The 18,032-nt window shown below is 38.2% G+C and overlaps 1 protein-coding gene across 2 annotated transcripts in view; it reads right to left on the bottom strand.

Moving 5' to 3' along the window:
* CNTN3 (contactin 3) overlaps nucleotides 1-18,032 on the bottom strand; it is a 336,043-nt gene that overhangs the window by 28,379 nt on the left and 289,632 nt on the right. For both annotated transcript variants that reach the window (XM_082740072.1, XM_082740073.1), the window contains 6 exons: nucleotides 11,757-11,874; nucleotides 10,754-10,912; nucleotides 10,505-10,654; nucleotides 8,968-9,038; nucleotides 7,743-7,977; nucleotides 5,369-5,484 (listed from right to left, as the gene is read on the bottom strand). In XM_082740072.1, the coding sequence (XP_082596198.1) occupies nucleotides 5,369-5,484; nucleotides 7,743-7,977; nucleotides 8,968-9,038; nucleotides 10,505-10,654; nucleotides 10,754-10,912; nucleotides 11,757-11,874 (849 nt within the window). The remainder of the gene's footprint in view (nucleotides 1-5,368; nucleotides 5,485-7,742; nucleotides 7,978-8,967; nucleotides 9,039-10,504; nucleotides 10,655-10,753; nucleotides 10,913-11,756; nucleotides 11,875-18,032) is intronic.

Below are 18,032 nucleotides of genomic sequence, written 5' to 3'. Positions count from 1 at the left end.
AACTACTACTTGGTCAAATCAGAAAGAAAATTAGTCTGGATGCTAATGATGATGTGGGCTCAGCATGCCACGTGGCACATGATCAACCCTTGCTGAGATGAGAGGAAAGCAGGAGCTTTTAACAATTTTAAAGCCATATTGGGGAAACTGCAACCCAGAAAGTTAGCCACACGACTGGTAATTAACCACTCCGCTAAGTCATTTGTTTTTCCCTGTTAGTGTTTAAATCATGATTGAACCTAAGAAAATACATATTTTTATCTTCGTGTAATTACATAAAATATTTCTTAAGACTCTCCAAATTAGCCTATCTTTCTCTTCCTATTTAACAAGCACTTGGGAAAGAAAAAAATTTTTTAATTTATTTTTTATTATGTTATGTTCATCACCATACAGAACAGCATTAGTTTGTGATGTAGTGTTCCATGATTCATGGAAAGAAATTTTCACTAGTTGTTTCCCTTCAACACCTTATTCATGCTACATTTGGATGTTAGGTCTGCGGCTCTTTTATACAGACCGGCAAGCTGACATGCACCCCAACCCACAGATAATGTCAAAGTAAGTCCCATTTTCTCTTTGCCTCTCTCATCTTTTTGCCTCCTAACCCGAGGGCAACACACCAGCACCAACAGAAACAACAGCATTGAATGATGCATTTGGATTATACTAGGTCTTTCTATGTTTCTTCACTGCTTTTTCCAATTTTTCCTTCCAAAGAGAGATTATCCCAGTGACCAATGCTCAAAACAGAGAAAAGCCCAAGTCTCTTCCAGCCATTTTGACAGTAGCTGCTTTATCTCATTTTATTCTCTAATGATGCAGTGTGTTATTTACTATTATCATCTTTATTTTAACTGAGCTTTGGAGAGCTTTAATAACTTGCTCAAGGCCACAGCAGCAAGATAGTGGAGTCAAAATTGCATTTATTCAATCAACACATATTTTTTTGCATGCCTCCTGTGTGCTAGATAGGACTCCTGGCACTTGGCGTACATCAGTGAATAAACAAGCAGATTTCCCGGTCCCTGGTGGAGCCCGTCCTCTATCCTAGTAGAGTTGGCTGCAAGTCTGTCTAAATCTAAGATGGTGTGGACTTAATAAGATTCTACACTGGCTCTTTTTGGATTCTTTGGTTTTCTCTTTCATTCAATCACTTTTTCATGACATAAACAAAAGAGGTATAACTCAGCTTTCTTGTAGAATATTCTTATCAGCTTACATTTATGTATAGCAAAATTAACATCTATCTGTCCCCATGCTGCCAAAAAATTGCCAGCAACTGCTACCTTGGCTGTGGTGCTTTGAAAACCACAAAGCCCATTTATATATATTCTCTTGTTTCTCTTAAGTATTTCACAAACTACAACTGGCTCTCGAATTATGATCCTGTCTTGTGGTTTGTGAAGGGTAAGGTTATTAATGGCGATGTGCATCTCCATCCATTGTCTGAGGCATGCAAAATGTGTTTGTTTATTTTCCTTAAGTTAATTTGATTTACCACCAAGTTTCATATCCTGCTCAGCTAATGGGAAATTCAACCTCAGTCACTGCTGGGGCGCCCATTCCCAAAACCTTGCCAAGAAAACTTAATATTACATTGATTTGATCCCTTTAGTTCCCGGACCATGCTTGGAGAATGGGAAATCATTGATCATTGCTGAAAGTGCGAAATAGATCTGTTCCCTCCTGTGGTCTTACCACCAATATGGAGACTGCCACGTAGAGAGGTATGGGCCCCCCAAGATTTTGTTAAGCATCAGATCTTTGTTTCCACCAAGGTCACCTGAAATTTCACTTCTATTTTTTTCTCAGTGGCATCTGCTTTCTTCTTACCTTCCAGGACACATGGAACTAACTTTTTAAGGGCTTGAGTTTTGCAAACAAACCTAGGGAGAAAGGGCTCTTGCAGGCAACCCCTCTTGACAACTATCATAAACTCTCTTGAGGCAAAGAAGCTTAGAGTGGAAGAACTGCTTGAGGATATTTACTGGGGAGAATTCTATAAATTAATATTTCAGCAATTCTTTTGAGATAGGGCTTGCACTTAGGGACTGTTTACTATTATGAGCCAGAGACTGCAAGAAGCACGTTAAGTGTCCAATACCATTCAGTACTCCCCAAATCCTAATAAGATTAGGTCAATTACTGCCCAATTCTGGGAAAAATTCTGGAAAACGAGGCTCACAAAGTTGATGTGACTTTTCCAGCACAACCAGTGGCATGTGGCAGTCATGATGCCATGCAGCTTTGAGCTCCGAACTGCTTCCCTTTCCATCTCCCTCCATCCCACTCACCTTTCCCCCACAATTCCATTTCTCTAATCACTGGGGAGAAAGTAGGGATTGCTTCTTAGATTCACTGTCATGGAATTAAAGGAACTTTCCAACTATATGGTCTTGGCTTCCTTTCAGAAGCTGTTTAAGGCAGTTTGTGGTGTTTGCGTAATATTTTACTTCTTTAAGTCTAGGCAGTTCTGTCCCTGGTCAAGTTTCTGTGTTTCCTGTATTGAAGGAATACAGGATACCTACTAAAAATCTACATTGACAAGACCTACTTCTAGATATTGGGGTTCAGTGAGTCCAGGGAGGGCTCTGGGGGTTCATCTTTAGCAACAATTAAGGTAATTCTGGTGAAGGCCGTCCACCATGCCATCGCGGAGCACCGCTGCTCTAGCCTCTTTTCTCTGCTTTATCACTGATATTTATTCAAGTCAATGTCTGGTTACCGGGAACAAAAACTCTCTCAATTCAATTATAAAGGGAGTTTACTGAAAAGGAGAGCAAGGTGACATTATGAAAAAGAATACAGAGAGTCTACTTGAGAACTGGACAATTATCAAAGAGCTATTCTGTTTTGCTTGCTGTCCCTACAGCTCCATGGGTCCTTGTCTCCTCCATTCATTGGAGTTGTAGCAGAGTCTGTCTGCTCCATATCACCTGCGACAAGCTTTGTCCCACTTGCCCATGGCCTTAACTTGAGAAGCCTGAACCAAGTCCTAAATTCCATATATCACTGCATTTTACTCAGTAATTACAATCTCTATATTGCTTAGTTCAACATATCAAACAAGAATCTGACTAGCTCCGCCTGACTGTCCATGGATCAGGTGGCCACCCCGGTGTCATAGTTGGAGGTTATGTGGGCAAGTGGAGGGGTATATGGTCCTGTGTTGCATATGTTGCATATGACACCACCCCGGTGTCATAGTTGGAGGTTATGTGGGCAAGTGGAGGGGTATATGGTCCTGTGTGAGCCTGCCCCTGAATCAGGAGTGACAAGCATGAGGGAGGGTCCTTAAAAAGATGGCTGTGGGTGGGGATGAAATCAGAACTATGATTCTTACAATATCACTGTCAGAGGTCTTTATAAGACTTTACTTTTGGGTTGCCTGGGTGGTTCAGTGGGTTAAAAGTCAGAATCTTGATTTGGGCTTGGGTGATGATCTCAGGGTCCTATGGGCCTCTGTGTTCAGCAGGAGCTGCTAGAGATTCTCTCTTCCTCTCCCTTTGCACCTTCCCCTGCTTGCATCCTCTCTCTCTATAGGGAATACATACATAAATCTTAAAAAAAAAAAAAAAAAGGACTTAGTTTTTATCTTGCCAGTTCTCAGTTCAATTCCTTCCAGCTCTAATGGTTCCCTACTAAACATGGGGCCAAGTCAGAACAGTTCTTCTCAATATTCAAAGCCATATGTGACCTGGCTCTCCTGTATCTATCTGTAGTCATCCCTCCTATAGGAACCTTCTTCAGTAGGTGGGTCACCACTCCCTCTAGTCCTCCAACACGCCATGCTTAATCTGGAATTTTCCATCTTCTCTCTTTGCTTATTTTCCTTTAAATCCCATTAAACCTATGACAGCTTTTAAGACTACTCATTACTCTTGACCATCCAAACACTTCCTCTGTTACCTATTCTGATGGTCATTACATTTGGTCTTGTGCCATGCTGTTTCAGATCTCTCATCTTACTTCTCCAAACAGAGTTCGTTAAAGGCAAGAATTAGGTCACAGACTGAAGGCAAGAATTAAGTTATAGACAGTTATCTTCTGGAGGGCCTAACAGAGAATCGTACAATGTAACAAGGCCACCAAGAAGGTAAGACAAAGAAAGAGCTGGACGAAAATGATTTCCTATGGCATAAATATCTTTTGAACTTAAATATTACAGTTCAATATCACTCTTATTTTTAGTCAATCCATCTAAAAGATTTGGCTCATCTGATATATGATTTCTTTCCATATTCTTTTTTTAAATTAAAGATTTATTATTTTTGAGAGAGAGAGAGAGATTGAAAGAGAGAAAGCGGAGTCTGTCTGCTTTGATGAAGATGAAGAGGGAAAAAGAGAATCTCAAGCAGACTCCAGGCTAAAAATGGATCCGGACTTGTGGCTTGATCCCACCACCCTAAGAACATGACCCAAGCCGAAAGCAAGAGTCCGATGTACAACTGATTGTGCCACCCAGCCGCTCCACTGTTTTTTCTTTCTACACCAAGTTATTTTCATTCAACTTATTAAGTTAAACTCAATAACCACTAATAATTACATGGGACAATGTGCTAGTAGAATTTCAACAGAAGTCAGACTTTAAACGTCGTTGTTAAAAAGAATTTTAAATGGAAGGAGACAAGGTACCATGGCAACATACATATACAATCTACTAGTTTTATTTATTTTTTTATTTTTAATTTAATTTTATTTTTTTCAGTGTTCCAAAATTCATTGTTTATGCACCACACCCAGTGCTCCATGCAATACGTGCCCTCCATAATACCCACCACCAGGCTCATGCAACCTCCCATCCCAAACAAACCTCAGTTTGTTTCTCAGAGTCCACAGTCTCTCATGGTTTGTGTTGGAGAGGATGTGGAGAAAGGGGAACCCTCTCACACTGTTGGTGGGAATGCGAGTTGGTGCAGTCACTTTGGAAAACAGTGTGGAAATTCCTTAAGAAATTAAAAATAGAGCTACTCTATGACCTTGCAATTGCACTACTGGGCATTTACCCCAAAAATACAGAGGTAGTGAAAAGAAGGGCCATCTGTACCCCAATGTTCATAGCAGCAATGGCCACAGTCTCCAAACTGTGGAAAGAGCTAAGATGCCCTTCAGATGTGGTCCATATAGACAATGGAGTATTATGTCTCCATCAGAAAGGATGAATACCCAACATTTTCATCAACATGGACGGGACTGGAGGACATTATGCTGAGTGAAATAAGTCAAACAGAGAGAAAGTCAATTATCACATGGTTTCACTTACTTGTGGAGCACAAAGAAATACATGGAGGACATGGGGAGATGGAGAGGAGAAGGGAGAGGGTGGAAATCGAAGGGGCAGTCTATTAGTTTTAAAAGAAATTACCTCATAGCCAAGCAAATGTCCATTGCTTAACTTCCAAGGAATGGTATTCCATGAGACTTCAATTTCTGAGGAAGATAGGCTATTTGCAGATACTTGAGACGGAGCTATTATAGGCTCTGTTTGGCAACAGAAAGTGAAATACAATGATTATTTTGGTAGTTAATTTAAAAATCTATTGAAGGTCATATTTTTAAAAAGGCGCTTTAACATATTCAAAAATCCAATAAAACACTTTATCAAAACATTTGAAAACATAAACCATGTCTTAATCTATTTCCCTGCTTTGGGAGTAGATAGACTTTTCCTTGCTGAACCCCAGCAGAAAACTCTTTTTTCCTCTGTTGCACTTTTTTCTTGGTATCTTTTCTTCCCTTCTTTCCTTATGTTCTATGTTCTCTCCACCAGCTCCTTATTTCTTTCCCCTCCATCCCACAGCTCTTGCTTGGGCATTCCAATGCACACAAATGCTGCCTGTTTGTTTGTTTAATTTTGTCTTGCCAAACAAAGTCATGCTCTACAGAGTTCATTTATTCAATAAGCATTTAGTTAGTGTCTTCTGTATCCAAGGCCCACAGGAGGGGCACACTAAATGAGATACAGCAATTTCCAGACGTTTACTGTTTTGAAGGAGTAGACAGACATGCACAGAACTTATTACACAACAAATATCCCTCTGTAATAAAAAACTCTTAGCTTGAGGGGCTCATAGTCATTCTCCTGTCTCACAGCACAGATCTGAGCAGGGACTTCCCCTCTCCCAATATCCATTTCTGTGTTAAATCATCCTTCTTCTGGGCTGTACTGATTGATAGTGAGGCACAATCTTGGTCCAAGGAAGGGCCTATTAGATTTTCTGTCCTGATAATTCGAAACTTGGTTTGGACAGATGAGGAGTACTTGAGGCCAGTCAATCCAGTCCTGGCACCCTAGAGAGCTAGAGGGTTTCTGAGGCTCCACAGCTTTTCTTATTAATGATCTTTACGAGGTATGCTGTTTAAATCTTCTTTTGATTCAGAAAGTCATAGTATCCAACAAATCCTTCACTTTTTCATAGAAAAGTCAAATCTCTATCTGATGTTTGGAACAGAAAGACCTTTATTCAACTCATTAGTGGTGGCAAGAATAATAACAGGAGGAGGAAAGTGCAGGGGTGTGGGAGGGAGAGGGTAACAGGCTCTGATTGTCTCTCCTTCCAACCTTCAGCCCTCCCCCCGTCCAGAATGCACAGGGTAGGCAGTGCTTGAAAACTCCCTGGTTAACTTTCATCCTTCCTCAGACTGCTGCCCTTACAAGGAAAATCCTTGGCTAGTCTTGGAAATGGGGTCTGGCTATGACTATAAAGGCTCTTATTTTTTGCAAAGTTTTTTAATACTACTTGTTTGTTTTTCTCTCAGAACTCCATAAAAAAGAGAGGATAAGAATATGTGGTATTAAAAAACGGAGTCTTCTTATTATTTTAGACATAACAACTGTGGACCGCCTTCTGCAATTTACTGCAGGATCTTGGGGTAGAGAAGACACTGCAAAGTCACCTTTCATGAGTTCAGAATGGTTCAGAGCAAAGGCTCTTGATTAAAATACTTGTTTGGTAAGTCTGTATTGAGTATGGCTAGTTTATTCATTTCCTTCATCAAAATTCCATTTTCTTATGTATACATGGGCTATAATGATAGTACCCACAGGTAATTCCTCCTTAGAAAACCCAAATTAGGTAAAGTCTGGCAATGGTAAGCATCAATATATGAGAGCTCCTATCATTCTTATTAAGTAGAACCCCATGTGATAGCCAATATTCAGCTGCTTTTTTTCCTAATAAAATGGCAATTTCATATGATTCTCCTAATAATCATATTTTCTAAGGAGATACCATAGTTGGCGCAAGTTTAAGGAAAGGCAGAGAGACAGCATGAGTCCAGAGTGGAGTATGTATGAATCTACACTAGCTGGAACCAGTGTTTCACACCTTTAAGCCTGAACATTGCACACCTCGCCATGTCATACTTTAGGCCTCCTTCTCCATTCTGCTAATGTCCCATTCTCAGGTCATAGGAAACACCATAAGAATTGAGACTGGAGCACTTTGAAGAAAGTATCCTAATCTTATCCCCCAAAGAAGAAGGCTGTGGAAAGCTGCGTTGTGCCCTGTTTCACAAGCTGGAGCTCAAAATGTACTCATCTTCCACAGATTTTAACCAAGAGTTACATCCTCTGACTAGCTATTGAGCCTCGTACTTCAAGTCGGCTTGGTTGATGTTTATTACCTGGACTGTGAATCTAACTGTGGCTTCAGTCATTATTCTTTGGAAGAAATTTATCTGAAGTCACAAAGCATTTGCTAGGTTTACTGAAAACACAAACCACACAATCTCCATACCTTCTTCGGCAGAGAACACGGTTGTCACCGGGCTAAATGGTCCTTCACCTTTGTTATTATAAACACCCACTTTAACTTCATACAGTGAAAATGGCATGATGCTTTCATTCCTAAAGACATATCTTGGGGTATCAGGAGATGTGACCACTGTCTGGATCCAGTTAGTAACTCCAAGAGGGCGGAAGGCAACAACATAACCAAAACCTTCACCATTCTGTAGTTCTTCAGGGACTGGCTACAAAGGAAAGACATATTAAATTCACCCTTACACATGAGGGCCAGGCAAAAATAAAGGCATTCTAATCCTTAGTCTTTTGCAAAACCCATCAAATAATAATTGACATTGTATTAAGAGGTTCTGTAAAAAAAAGGTGAAAAAGGTCAGTGGCACAGTCAGGTGCTTTAAAGAGACATATGCCACTTTTTCATAGCCATCCAGATAACCAGTTGGAATTTAGTTCTAAAGTTATTCAGATTTTTTTAAGCACCCTGTAGCTTCAATCTGAGTTCTGTATCATAAGATATACTTTCAGTTGAATATACCTCATCACTTGAGTCAAATAAAAATCATCTAATCCAGAACGTTGACTTTATGGAAAAAAATTACCTATTGATATGATGATTAAGTACAAAGGACTAAACTGTATTAAAAAAAGAAAGTAAAAATAATGTATTAAGGTCAAAGCTGTATTTAAATCATGTCAACAATTCCTACTGACACTCCTTCATGATCTTTTAACTTTCTATTTTTCCATCAACATCTTCAAATAACACAGCCGATTCTCATGCTTTCTGACTTTAAATGTGCTAATTACATTTTTTCCTAATTACAACATAAAGCAAGAGCTGAGAGCATGGCCAGGAAGCAAGCACCTGCTGGAATCAGTGGGTGAACATCATCAGTGGGGTTACAGCTGCGTGGAAAGCCGTGAGGACAGCTTGAGAGCAAACAGCCAGGACTTGACTCTCAACCCCATGTTTACCAGCCAAATGACCTTGGGCAAATTATTTAATATTCTCTATGCCTTAGTGTTTTCATCTATAAAATGTTGCAAGAGTGAAATGAAAAAAAAAAAAAAAACAACCCAACAAAAACCAAATCTGTTCTAGAAAAAGTGATTAGCATAGGGTGAGCTACTAGTACTAAGGCTCACTACCAGCACCACCAGGGGCTGTGATGGGAAGAGCAAACCCTCGACGGGGAGGCTGCTGTCCAGACACTTACATCCCAAGTTATCACCAGCTCAGACCGGCTTCCACCTCCTCCACTGACTTCTGAAGGAGGCACTTCCGGAACTGTGTAGGTCAGAGAGACAGAGATAAAACCCTATTTGCATTTGATTCAATGTTGCTTATTTCTAATATTTGAAGTAATTGGATCACTGGAACATTATACATATGTATGTGTGTGTGTGTATCTGGATCATGGGAGACATACACACAATATTCATATATGCATATTTATCTTTGAGGAGATCATCAAGTAATTTATATTTACATGAAATTTTCATAGATCTGCAACACCTCAAACATTAAGAAAAAAATGACTCAGGATAGAGGTCAATACAACAAGGGAAAGTGATTCCATGGGGATGATGGGAAATGAACCTGGCATGAACGTTTCATTTGTGACTCTTCCATATTACAGATATAATTGCTGTATCAACATTGACTTTACTTTAAAAAAAAAAGGACCTAGACTCAAATCCTCAAATCTTGTTATGAGGTATTGTTTATATACCTCACATGGGTATCAGATTCCCTATTTACACGGAGAACTTTATGCTTAGTAATTTCCATGACACAACTAGAACAGAAGTTCCTGAAGGCGTGTCTTTGTTCAGAGCTGTAGCCACCATATCTAGAAAGTGCTGATCACACAGTAGATACTCCATAAGTATGTGTTGTATGAATAAACAAAGGGACTACAAAGATTGGCATGGTTCTCCTATTCCTCATAATTCCTGCCATAAATATCACATGCATTGTCCTGAGTGAAAAAGCATCATTAAAATTACTGAAACATATTCCATGACTTCTATTTTGGCTCAGTTCCTAAAGTGACATACTAGCTATACTTCAAACATCATTTTAATCAACATTAATTAATATTACAGATTCTGAAAAGGAAAGTCCATAGATCCTCTCAGAGGCCTCAGGAATCTGATACTATGGACACTACCTAAGTTTCAATTTCAATGTTAGGGTATTTCTAGAGTTATAAAAATAGTCTTAAAGTTAATATTAATAGTCACCCAAAACATAACATTTTAACAATGATTCTCTCTTAATCTAATAGTTGAGGGGTCAAAATATTCCTGATCATCAGTTGCTTGAGCTCATTCATGGAGCGTGGTGGTAAAATGAGATTTCCTAGCAGCAGAACTCCCAAATGTCATTATCCTACCAATTTGTCAATGCTTGTTATAAACGAAAACAGCATTTCCCCTGTTAACAGGGTGACTATGTCAGATAGTAATTATAACCTTAAGTGACAAAAATATATTCACTCAACATGCACTAATGAACGCTGATGATGGACTGAACTTTTGGAAATGTCACATCACATCAGAATCACTTACAAGAGTGTCTTTTGACAAATGCCATATGGCCAGTTCTGCTATTAGGTAGGTCAGATAATTGCAACAATGGATTATTGAGGTTAATCCCCTGCTGGCTTGGAGGCCAAGTCCGAGAGAAATGGAAATACACACCCAGGGAAACCTAGTAACCTATTTTACTCAGAAAACAAAAACACTAACCTGCCTCTTCAGTTCTTACTTTTTCTGAGGGTAAACTGGGTTCTCCACCTCCGATTTTGTTACTGGCTACAACCCGAAATTCGTATTCCACCCATGGATTTAACTCGACGACTGTAGCGGTGTGTGTTTTCCCATCAATAACCTCAGGCACTGAAAAGGAATATGTCAGAGAAGTGACATTCTGCAGGTCTTAGCACTGGTTTAAAACCCATTTATAGGTACCAATGGCATTTGACTCTTTCCGTTTACCTGTTGTGGCAGTTTGCCAACCCACGGAGAAAGGTGTCCTCGCCTGAACAGAATAGGATATAACTGGGCTATGGTTATCTGTACCTTCTTTCCAAGAGAGTTGGGCTGTGGTATCTGTAATTTCATCTACCTTCACGTTTTCTGGTGGCCCAGGTGAACCTAAGAAAGGCAAAAATGCAAAAGTGGGCAGCAATTCCATAATATCATCTTCTACCCAAGTGAAGAATGTCACATGATCAATGTAATACTGACAACGGATCCTAATTTCAAAAGTACTTAGCGAAAAAGGGTATTTTCCTGGCAATACAACTACCGCATTTTCCTTTGGACATTTCTGCTGTTAGATATTCCATCTGAACAGGAGTCAGTAATATCAAAATCATAGTATTCTAGGGTTGCAAATGATGCCCACTTTTTGAGGATTTCTGCACCCTTCCAAATACAACATCATTTACTTTTGGCATGATGTCTTTTCCTTTAATCTACCAGTGCACCTCTGTAGTTTCCAGTTTGCTTTCTAGAGCTGTTTTAGTTTATCACGCACTCTGTTCATTTTCAGCCCAGTAGCAAATCAGTACCTTGGACAGTGCCTCAGATTGGCAAATTCTCTCAGGCATTCTGGATGATCTCAGGTTTTTGGAAGTTGTCATATACACATTATCACTATTCTCTTTCATATTAAACACTACTGCTGCATTAATGACATGCTCAAAAACACATCAGCTTGGCAGCACCTGTGAAATGCTGATTACAGTGAGAGCTATTCGCAGGGCAGAGTTGAGATATTTATTTCGTTGAATTAGCACCCATCCTTATCATCATAGTCTCTGGTCTATTTGGGGGGAGGGAATCAAATCAATAATACAACTTCCATGTTCATATGCGGTCTCATGGTTTTTCCTCCAGGAAGGAATGATCAGTTAAGATATGAGATTAAAAAAGAAAATTAAACGAAACAAAACAAAACAACAACAACAAAAATCACTGAGGCATTAATGTCTACCTCTTACTATGAGGTCGGCGGCAGATGAAACACTGTCCACCCCCGTCTGCACCATACACACATATTTTCCACTGTGTTTCAGCTGAATGTTTCTGATCATTAAATCACCAGATGAACTCTGTTGGAAAAAAACAGGTAGTGAACACAATGTCATTTTGAAAATGGGAAGAATTCCTGAAGGCTGTAGCCAACAGCACCATTGGGATAAAACCCATATTTAGAGAGAAGACCAAGGAGGTTCAAGACTGTAGACTGCTATAATGGAATGTATGGAAATAAAAACAAGTTAAAAACCATACGTGGCTGTACACATAGATTCCTGTAGCTAAATAAACGACAAGATTTCCCCTGGGCATTTATGGCTTCAAGAGTAAATAAGGGCAGAGATTATGGTCTCAGAGTCTATTTACTTCCACTAGGGTGACACTTCTTTTTATATCCACTGCTCAGCACCAGCTCAACTCTTTTCTTTGGTTCCAACCCCTATGCAATTATCTGCCTGAGAAGAGGAGGGAAGCGTTTAGGTATCTGGTGAGAGATAAATACAGCAGGACAAGAGGATTACCATGGTTGAAACATTTTTGTGATCACATTGGTGCTTAAAAAGCCTAACGCTATTTAATTTGTTCAATAGAGAATTTAGGAACAGTCAGTATGAACCCCTCAATAAGAAGAAATTACAACACTTTAAGCCCTAAAAATAACAGCTGTCCATAAAGACATTTGCTGGCATCCTCTAGCACCAATTAATGCAGCAAATGTATTTCTAAAAGCTTAACTTCAAATGGTCTGCATTTTAAAAGAATATAAAATCATGTTCATAAAATTACTTACTGCAGACCAGTTCCACGCATTAGTAAAAATATGAATGAAAATAAAATGATTTGGAAAGCAAAGCTCTTTGAAAATGATCACCAACCGAAACATCTCTAAACTGGTACACAGGGGAAGCAATGGTGTTTATCTTGTTAATTAAAAGGATAGGTTTACTCTTGGGTTTTCCCAGTATTTTTTTTTTGAAAGATGGATTCCATTCTCCAGGTTTCAGGCAATTTCCTAAGATCTCCTACAGGGAAATTCTTTAAATATTATTTCCTAGGCTTTGGATTTTGAATGGGCTATGCATTCTCTGTTGGTCAGGTTGTGTGGCTTTTGCCTGAATGTCTTGGGTACTGGGAGAAAGTAGACGTGAGGTGATTGATGGCTGTAATTAAATGATAATCCAAAAACTGTTAAGTTTGCACATTTTACTTTCATCAAGTTGAACTTTTTTCTTTCCCTCCCTTTCTTTTCTCCTCAGGGTTATTTAGAAATTTATCCCCAGGACAAAACTTTCAATGCTTGCTGACCTTTAGAAACTCTTCCGGTTTTATGAGCTCCATATACTCACAGGAGGTTGATTATCATTTCTATAGAAATCTCTTCTTTTCAGGGAGGTAAGAACTGTTACTATTAAATTCCATCAAGCCATTGGGAGAGTTATTATTCTTCCTTAGGTTTATTTGCTTATTTTGAAAGCAGTTCGGTAAAAGAAAATTGGAACTGGACTTTCTTTATGTCCAGTTAAATACATCTAAAAGGCACATTGGCTGGTTATATTTGTTGAAACTATAAGGAAGAGACAGATATTGGATGTGTCATTTCTTTTCACTTATGGTATGGGTGGGTCAAGAGAGAAAAACCTTAGCTCATGTCAAAACCAAACCACCTTCCTGAAGAAATGTAGTTAGGCTCACCATCAGGGGAAATATAATTTTTAATTATCTATTTACAATGTAGAGTGGAGAGAGGAAGCAATTAAATAAGACACGTGAACAGTAGGAACCACTGATTTTTTTCCAGCACTAACATGAAGATGAATGGATGAATACATAAATGGAAAGTAAAATTTATCAAAATTTAGAAAGGATGCCTCTTTAATTTCTGTCTCATTCAACAGAACATATTTGTATTGTTCTTCAACTGCTTCTTTCTTACTGTATCTATTCTTTTAATGGATCAATATACAGCCTTAAGATCCACCTTAACAAAAGTTCATCGAGTGCTTGCCATGTAAGTCCACTCCAGGACAATGAAGTACCTAATACATGGTCCCTACCCTCTAGAATGTAAACCCAAGTCAGGGTAACAGATGTATACATGTGAAGCATGTTATTTTTATAAGTTTAGAAAGTTTATTTATGAAGGTTAAATAAATTTGCACGGCACAGACTATTTATAGATAATTTCAGAAGAAATGAGACAATTTCAAGTCCTACTGAGGATGTGGGACAACTGGAAATCATTATGCTAACAGAACTATAGATTAGTAGGACTATTCTGGGCAACTATTTAGAAGTATCCTAAGGCAGGACATATGCATAATTTATGACCCAACAATTCCACTCCTAAGTATAACCCTACAGAGATGTATGCATATGTTCAACAAAGACATTTATAAGAATGTAGCAGTGCTACTCAAAATAAAAACAACCTAATCAGAATCACAATGAAGTAGATGAAGGACTACATCACAATGAAGTAGATGAAGATGAATAGCAGGAGACTCATTTAAGCAAATATTATTAGACCATCAGAATGAATGAATAACAACTCTGGATTAACGTGGCTGCCTCAACTTCAAAGATGAAAACTGGATAGCAAAGAGCACATTACAGTAATCTATTGTATCACAAGTGTGGATTATGGTTGCCTTTCAAAGGATGACTTCTGAGATAAAGGTCATACTGTTTCCTGATTTTGGTGCTGGATACTTGAGTGTGTTCATTTCGTAAATATTCATGGAGTCATACACTTCTGATCTGTGCATTTTGGGGGTAGAATATAATAGGTCTTAAAATGCAGTTATTATGACATACAGCTATATGCTTAAATGTTTCACATTAAATAGGACCATAGGCTGAAGTGGCCAAATAACATGATTATAATTCTAAAGTCCAAATTCTTTCACAAGAATGAGACATTTACTGCTAATAATTTAAGCACCTAGACTATTAATTAGAATATCCTATAATTTCTTACCGAGATGCAACTGAAAATTCTCAACATTAAAGATAAAAAAGGAAAAGACAATTCCCAAGGAAAGTTTCACTTATATCAAACCAGTTCCTGTCCCCATCAATTCTTCATTGTTAATGGTTACAGTATAACTAATTGCTGATTAACTGTGATAAAGGTAAGAGAAGTGGATCCAGAAAAGCACAAGTAAAATTAGTAAATTATAACTCAATAAAACTGAAAAAATTGTCAGAATGTGGTAAATCAGTACTCAATAGATTATTTCTCAACATGTTTACCATTAAAATTGCATCCCTTATTTAGATATATTTAGATTCAAATAAAACATTTTTAGGAACACTATTAATTCCTTGGATAACAAATAGCTTCTAGTTTGTTGTCTATTAATTGGTTTGTTAATATTTCTTTGTGTTCTTTTCCTAAACTCTCCTTTCCCCACACCCCTTTCCTCAAATACAGAGAATAGATAAGAACTGGGGAGAGGCAGAGTCAAATCTTTTTTTTTTTTTTTTTTTTTGGACACTACCCATCCTTCTTTCCCTTAAAATCTCCCTCTCAAAGCACAACAGTACAATTTCCATCCTTTCCCTCGTCAATGCTGCTAATCAGAGATTTACTGAGAAATGGAGATTTTAGTAAGGAAACAGGCATATTCTGATGGCATACACAGGTATTTAAGAAGCAGGAGACATTTCCCTAAGTTATAAGAATTCCCTAAGTTCCAGAGTATAGAGCCCAGACATGGACCTGCAACTCTATGGATGATCAAATAATCTTCGACAAAGCAGGAAAAAACACATAGCGGAAAAAAGACAGTTTCTTCAATAAATGGTGCTGGGAAAATTGGACAGCTATGTGTAAAAGAATGAAACTGGACCTCTCTCACACCATACACAAAGATAAACTTGAAATGGATAACAGATCTCAATGTGAGGCAGGAATCTATCAAAATCCTAGAGGAGAACATAGGCAGTAACCTCTTCGACATTGGCCACAGCAACTTCTTTCAAGGTGTGTCTCCAAAGGCAAAGGAAACAAAAGCGAAAATGAACTTTTGGGACTTCATCAAGATTAAAAGCTTCTGCACATCAAAGAAAACAGTCAACTCAACAAAGAGGCAACCCATGGAATGGGAGAAGATATTTGCAAATGACACTACAGAAAAAGGGCTGATATCCAAGATCTATAAAGAACTCCTCAAACTCAACACACACAGAACAGATAATCATGTCGAAAAATGGGCAGAAGACATGAACAGACACTTCTCCAAAGAAGACATACAAACGGCTAACAGACACATGAAAAAATGTTCACCATCATTAGCCATCAGGCAGATTCAAATAAAAAACCACATTGAGATACCACCTTACACCAGTTAGAATAGCCAAAATTAACAAGACAGTAAACAATAAGTATTGAAGAGGATGTGGAGTAAGGGGAACCCCCTTACAGTGTTGGTGGGAATGCAAGTTGGTACAACCACTTTGGAAAACAGTGTGGAAATTCCTTAAGAAATTAAAAATAGAGCTACCCTATGACCCTGCAATTGCACTACTGGGTATTTATCCAAAGATACAGAGGTAGTGAAAAGAAGGGCCATCTATACCCTAATGTTCATAGCAGCAATGGCCACAGTCTCCAAACTGTGGAAAGAGCCAAGATGCCCTTCAACAGATGAATGGCTAAAGAAAAATATGGTCCATATATATAATGGAGTATTATGCCTCCATCAGAAAGGATGAATACCCAACTTTTGTATCAACATGGATGGGACTGGAGGAGATTATGCTGAGTGAAATAAGTCAAGCAGAGAAAGTCAATTATCATATGGTTTCACTTACTTGTAGAGTATAAGGAATAACACGGAGGATATTGTGAGATGGAGAGGAGAAGTGAGTCAGGGGAAATTGGAGAGGGAGACAAACCATGAGATACTGTGGACTCTGAGAAACAAACTGAGGGTTTTGGAGGGGAGAGGGTGGGGGTTGGGTGAACCTGGTGGTGGGTATTATGGAGGGCATGTATTGTATGGAGCATGGGGTGTGGTGCATAAACTGGATTTTGGAACACTGAAAAAAAAACAAAATTAAATTAAGAAAAAAAAAAAAAAAGAATTCCCTAAGTCCTTTTTAAAATGTTCTACCTTTTAATTTTTTAAATAAAAAGATTTTATTTATTTATTTGACAGAGATCACAAGTAGGCTCAGAGGCAGATAGAAAGAGAGAGACGGAAGTAGGCTCCCTGCTGAACAGAGAACCCAATGCAGGGCTTGATACCAGGACCCTGGGATCATGACCTGAACTGAAGGCAGAGGCTTTAACCCACTGAGCCACCCAGGCACCTCAAGAAATGCCCTATCTTTTAAAAATAAGATAATTCACCTAAAACTATCTATGCTTATCCACCTGTACTTTTGATGCTGAGGATACAATGGTGAAAAAAACAACAGTCCATATGTTCATGGGGTTTATAGTTGAAAGACAGTCATTAATCATATGAGTATAATAAATCAATGTAAGATTATAATATAATAATACTAGCTCAAAGCACATAGAAGAAACTATGATTTTCTGGAGTTTTGGTAAATTAATAGTTGAGCTGATATTTGCAACATGAGTACAAGCTATCTAAAAAAAGAGGGTTCTAAAAAATGATTTGTACTAGGGCACTTAAACATATACAAAGACTCTAAGGCAGGTGAGAACATAGTCTATTTGGGAGTATGAGGGGAGAGAGGAGATCAGGGGTATAGTTAATCCACAAATTGTTCATTTGTCCCCAGAAAATATAAAGTTCACTGTAGATAGTTTCAAGTTCATATTTATACTTTGATGACAATAAAACTTTGAGTTTCTTCTATTTAAAAAAAATTTTTTTTAAGTTTCACTAGATTTACTTGATTATCCAATTATTTGCTCATCTAATGATGTAGGTGTCTCCCAGGGAAAAATTCCATTTCCAGAACACGTTACAGGTATAAACAGTAAATGGGTGTATAAGTCAAATCATCTTTGAAATAAACGCTAAAGAAAATTCAGTGTGCATGAAATGAAATAGAAGAGGAGTTTATTAACTTTTTCCCTATATTTTCTTAGATGATGATGCTAATGGAATTTTTAATATAATTTAAAACCTACTCTTCCCTGGGTAGGGGGGTAAATGCTAAATAGTACATGATATGATAAGCCATGCCAGGTGAAAATAAATAAGCAGATCATTAATAATTATGGGTAGGCTGAAAGTACACTGTGATATCT

This window comes from Mustela nivalis, assembly GCF_964662115.1.
Source record: "Mustela nivalis genome assembly, chromosome: 1".
NCBI classification, from domain to species: Eukaryota; Metazoa; Chordata; class Mammalia; order Carnivora; family Mustelidae; genus Mustela; species Mustela nivalis.
Note: the sequence above shows the minus strand (reverse complement) of the source record. Positions and strands in the feature narration are given on the sequence as shown.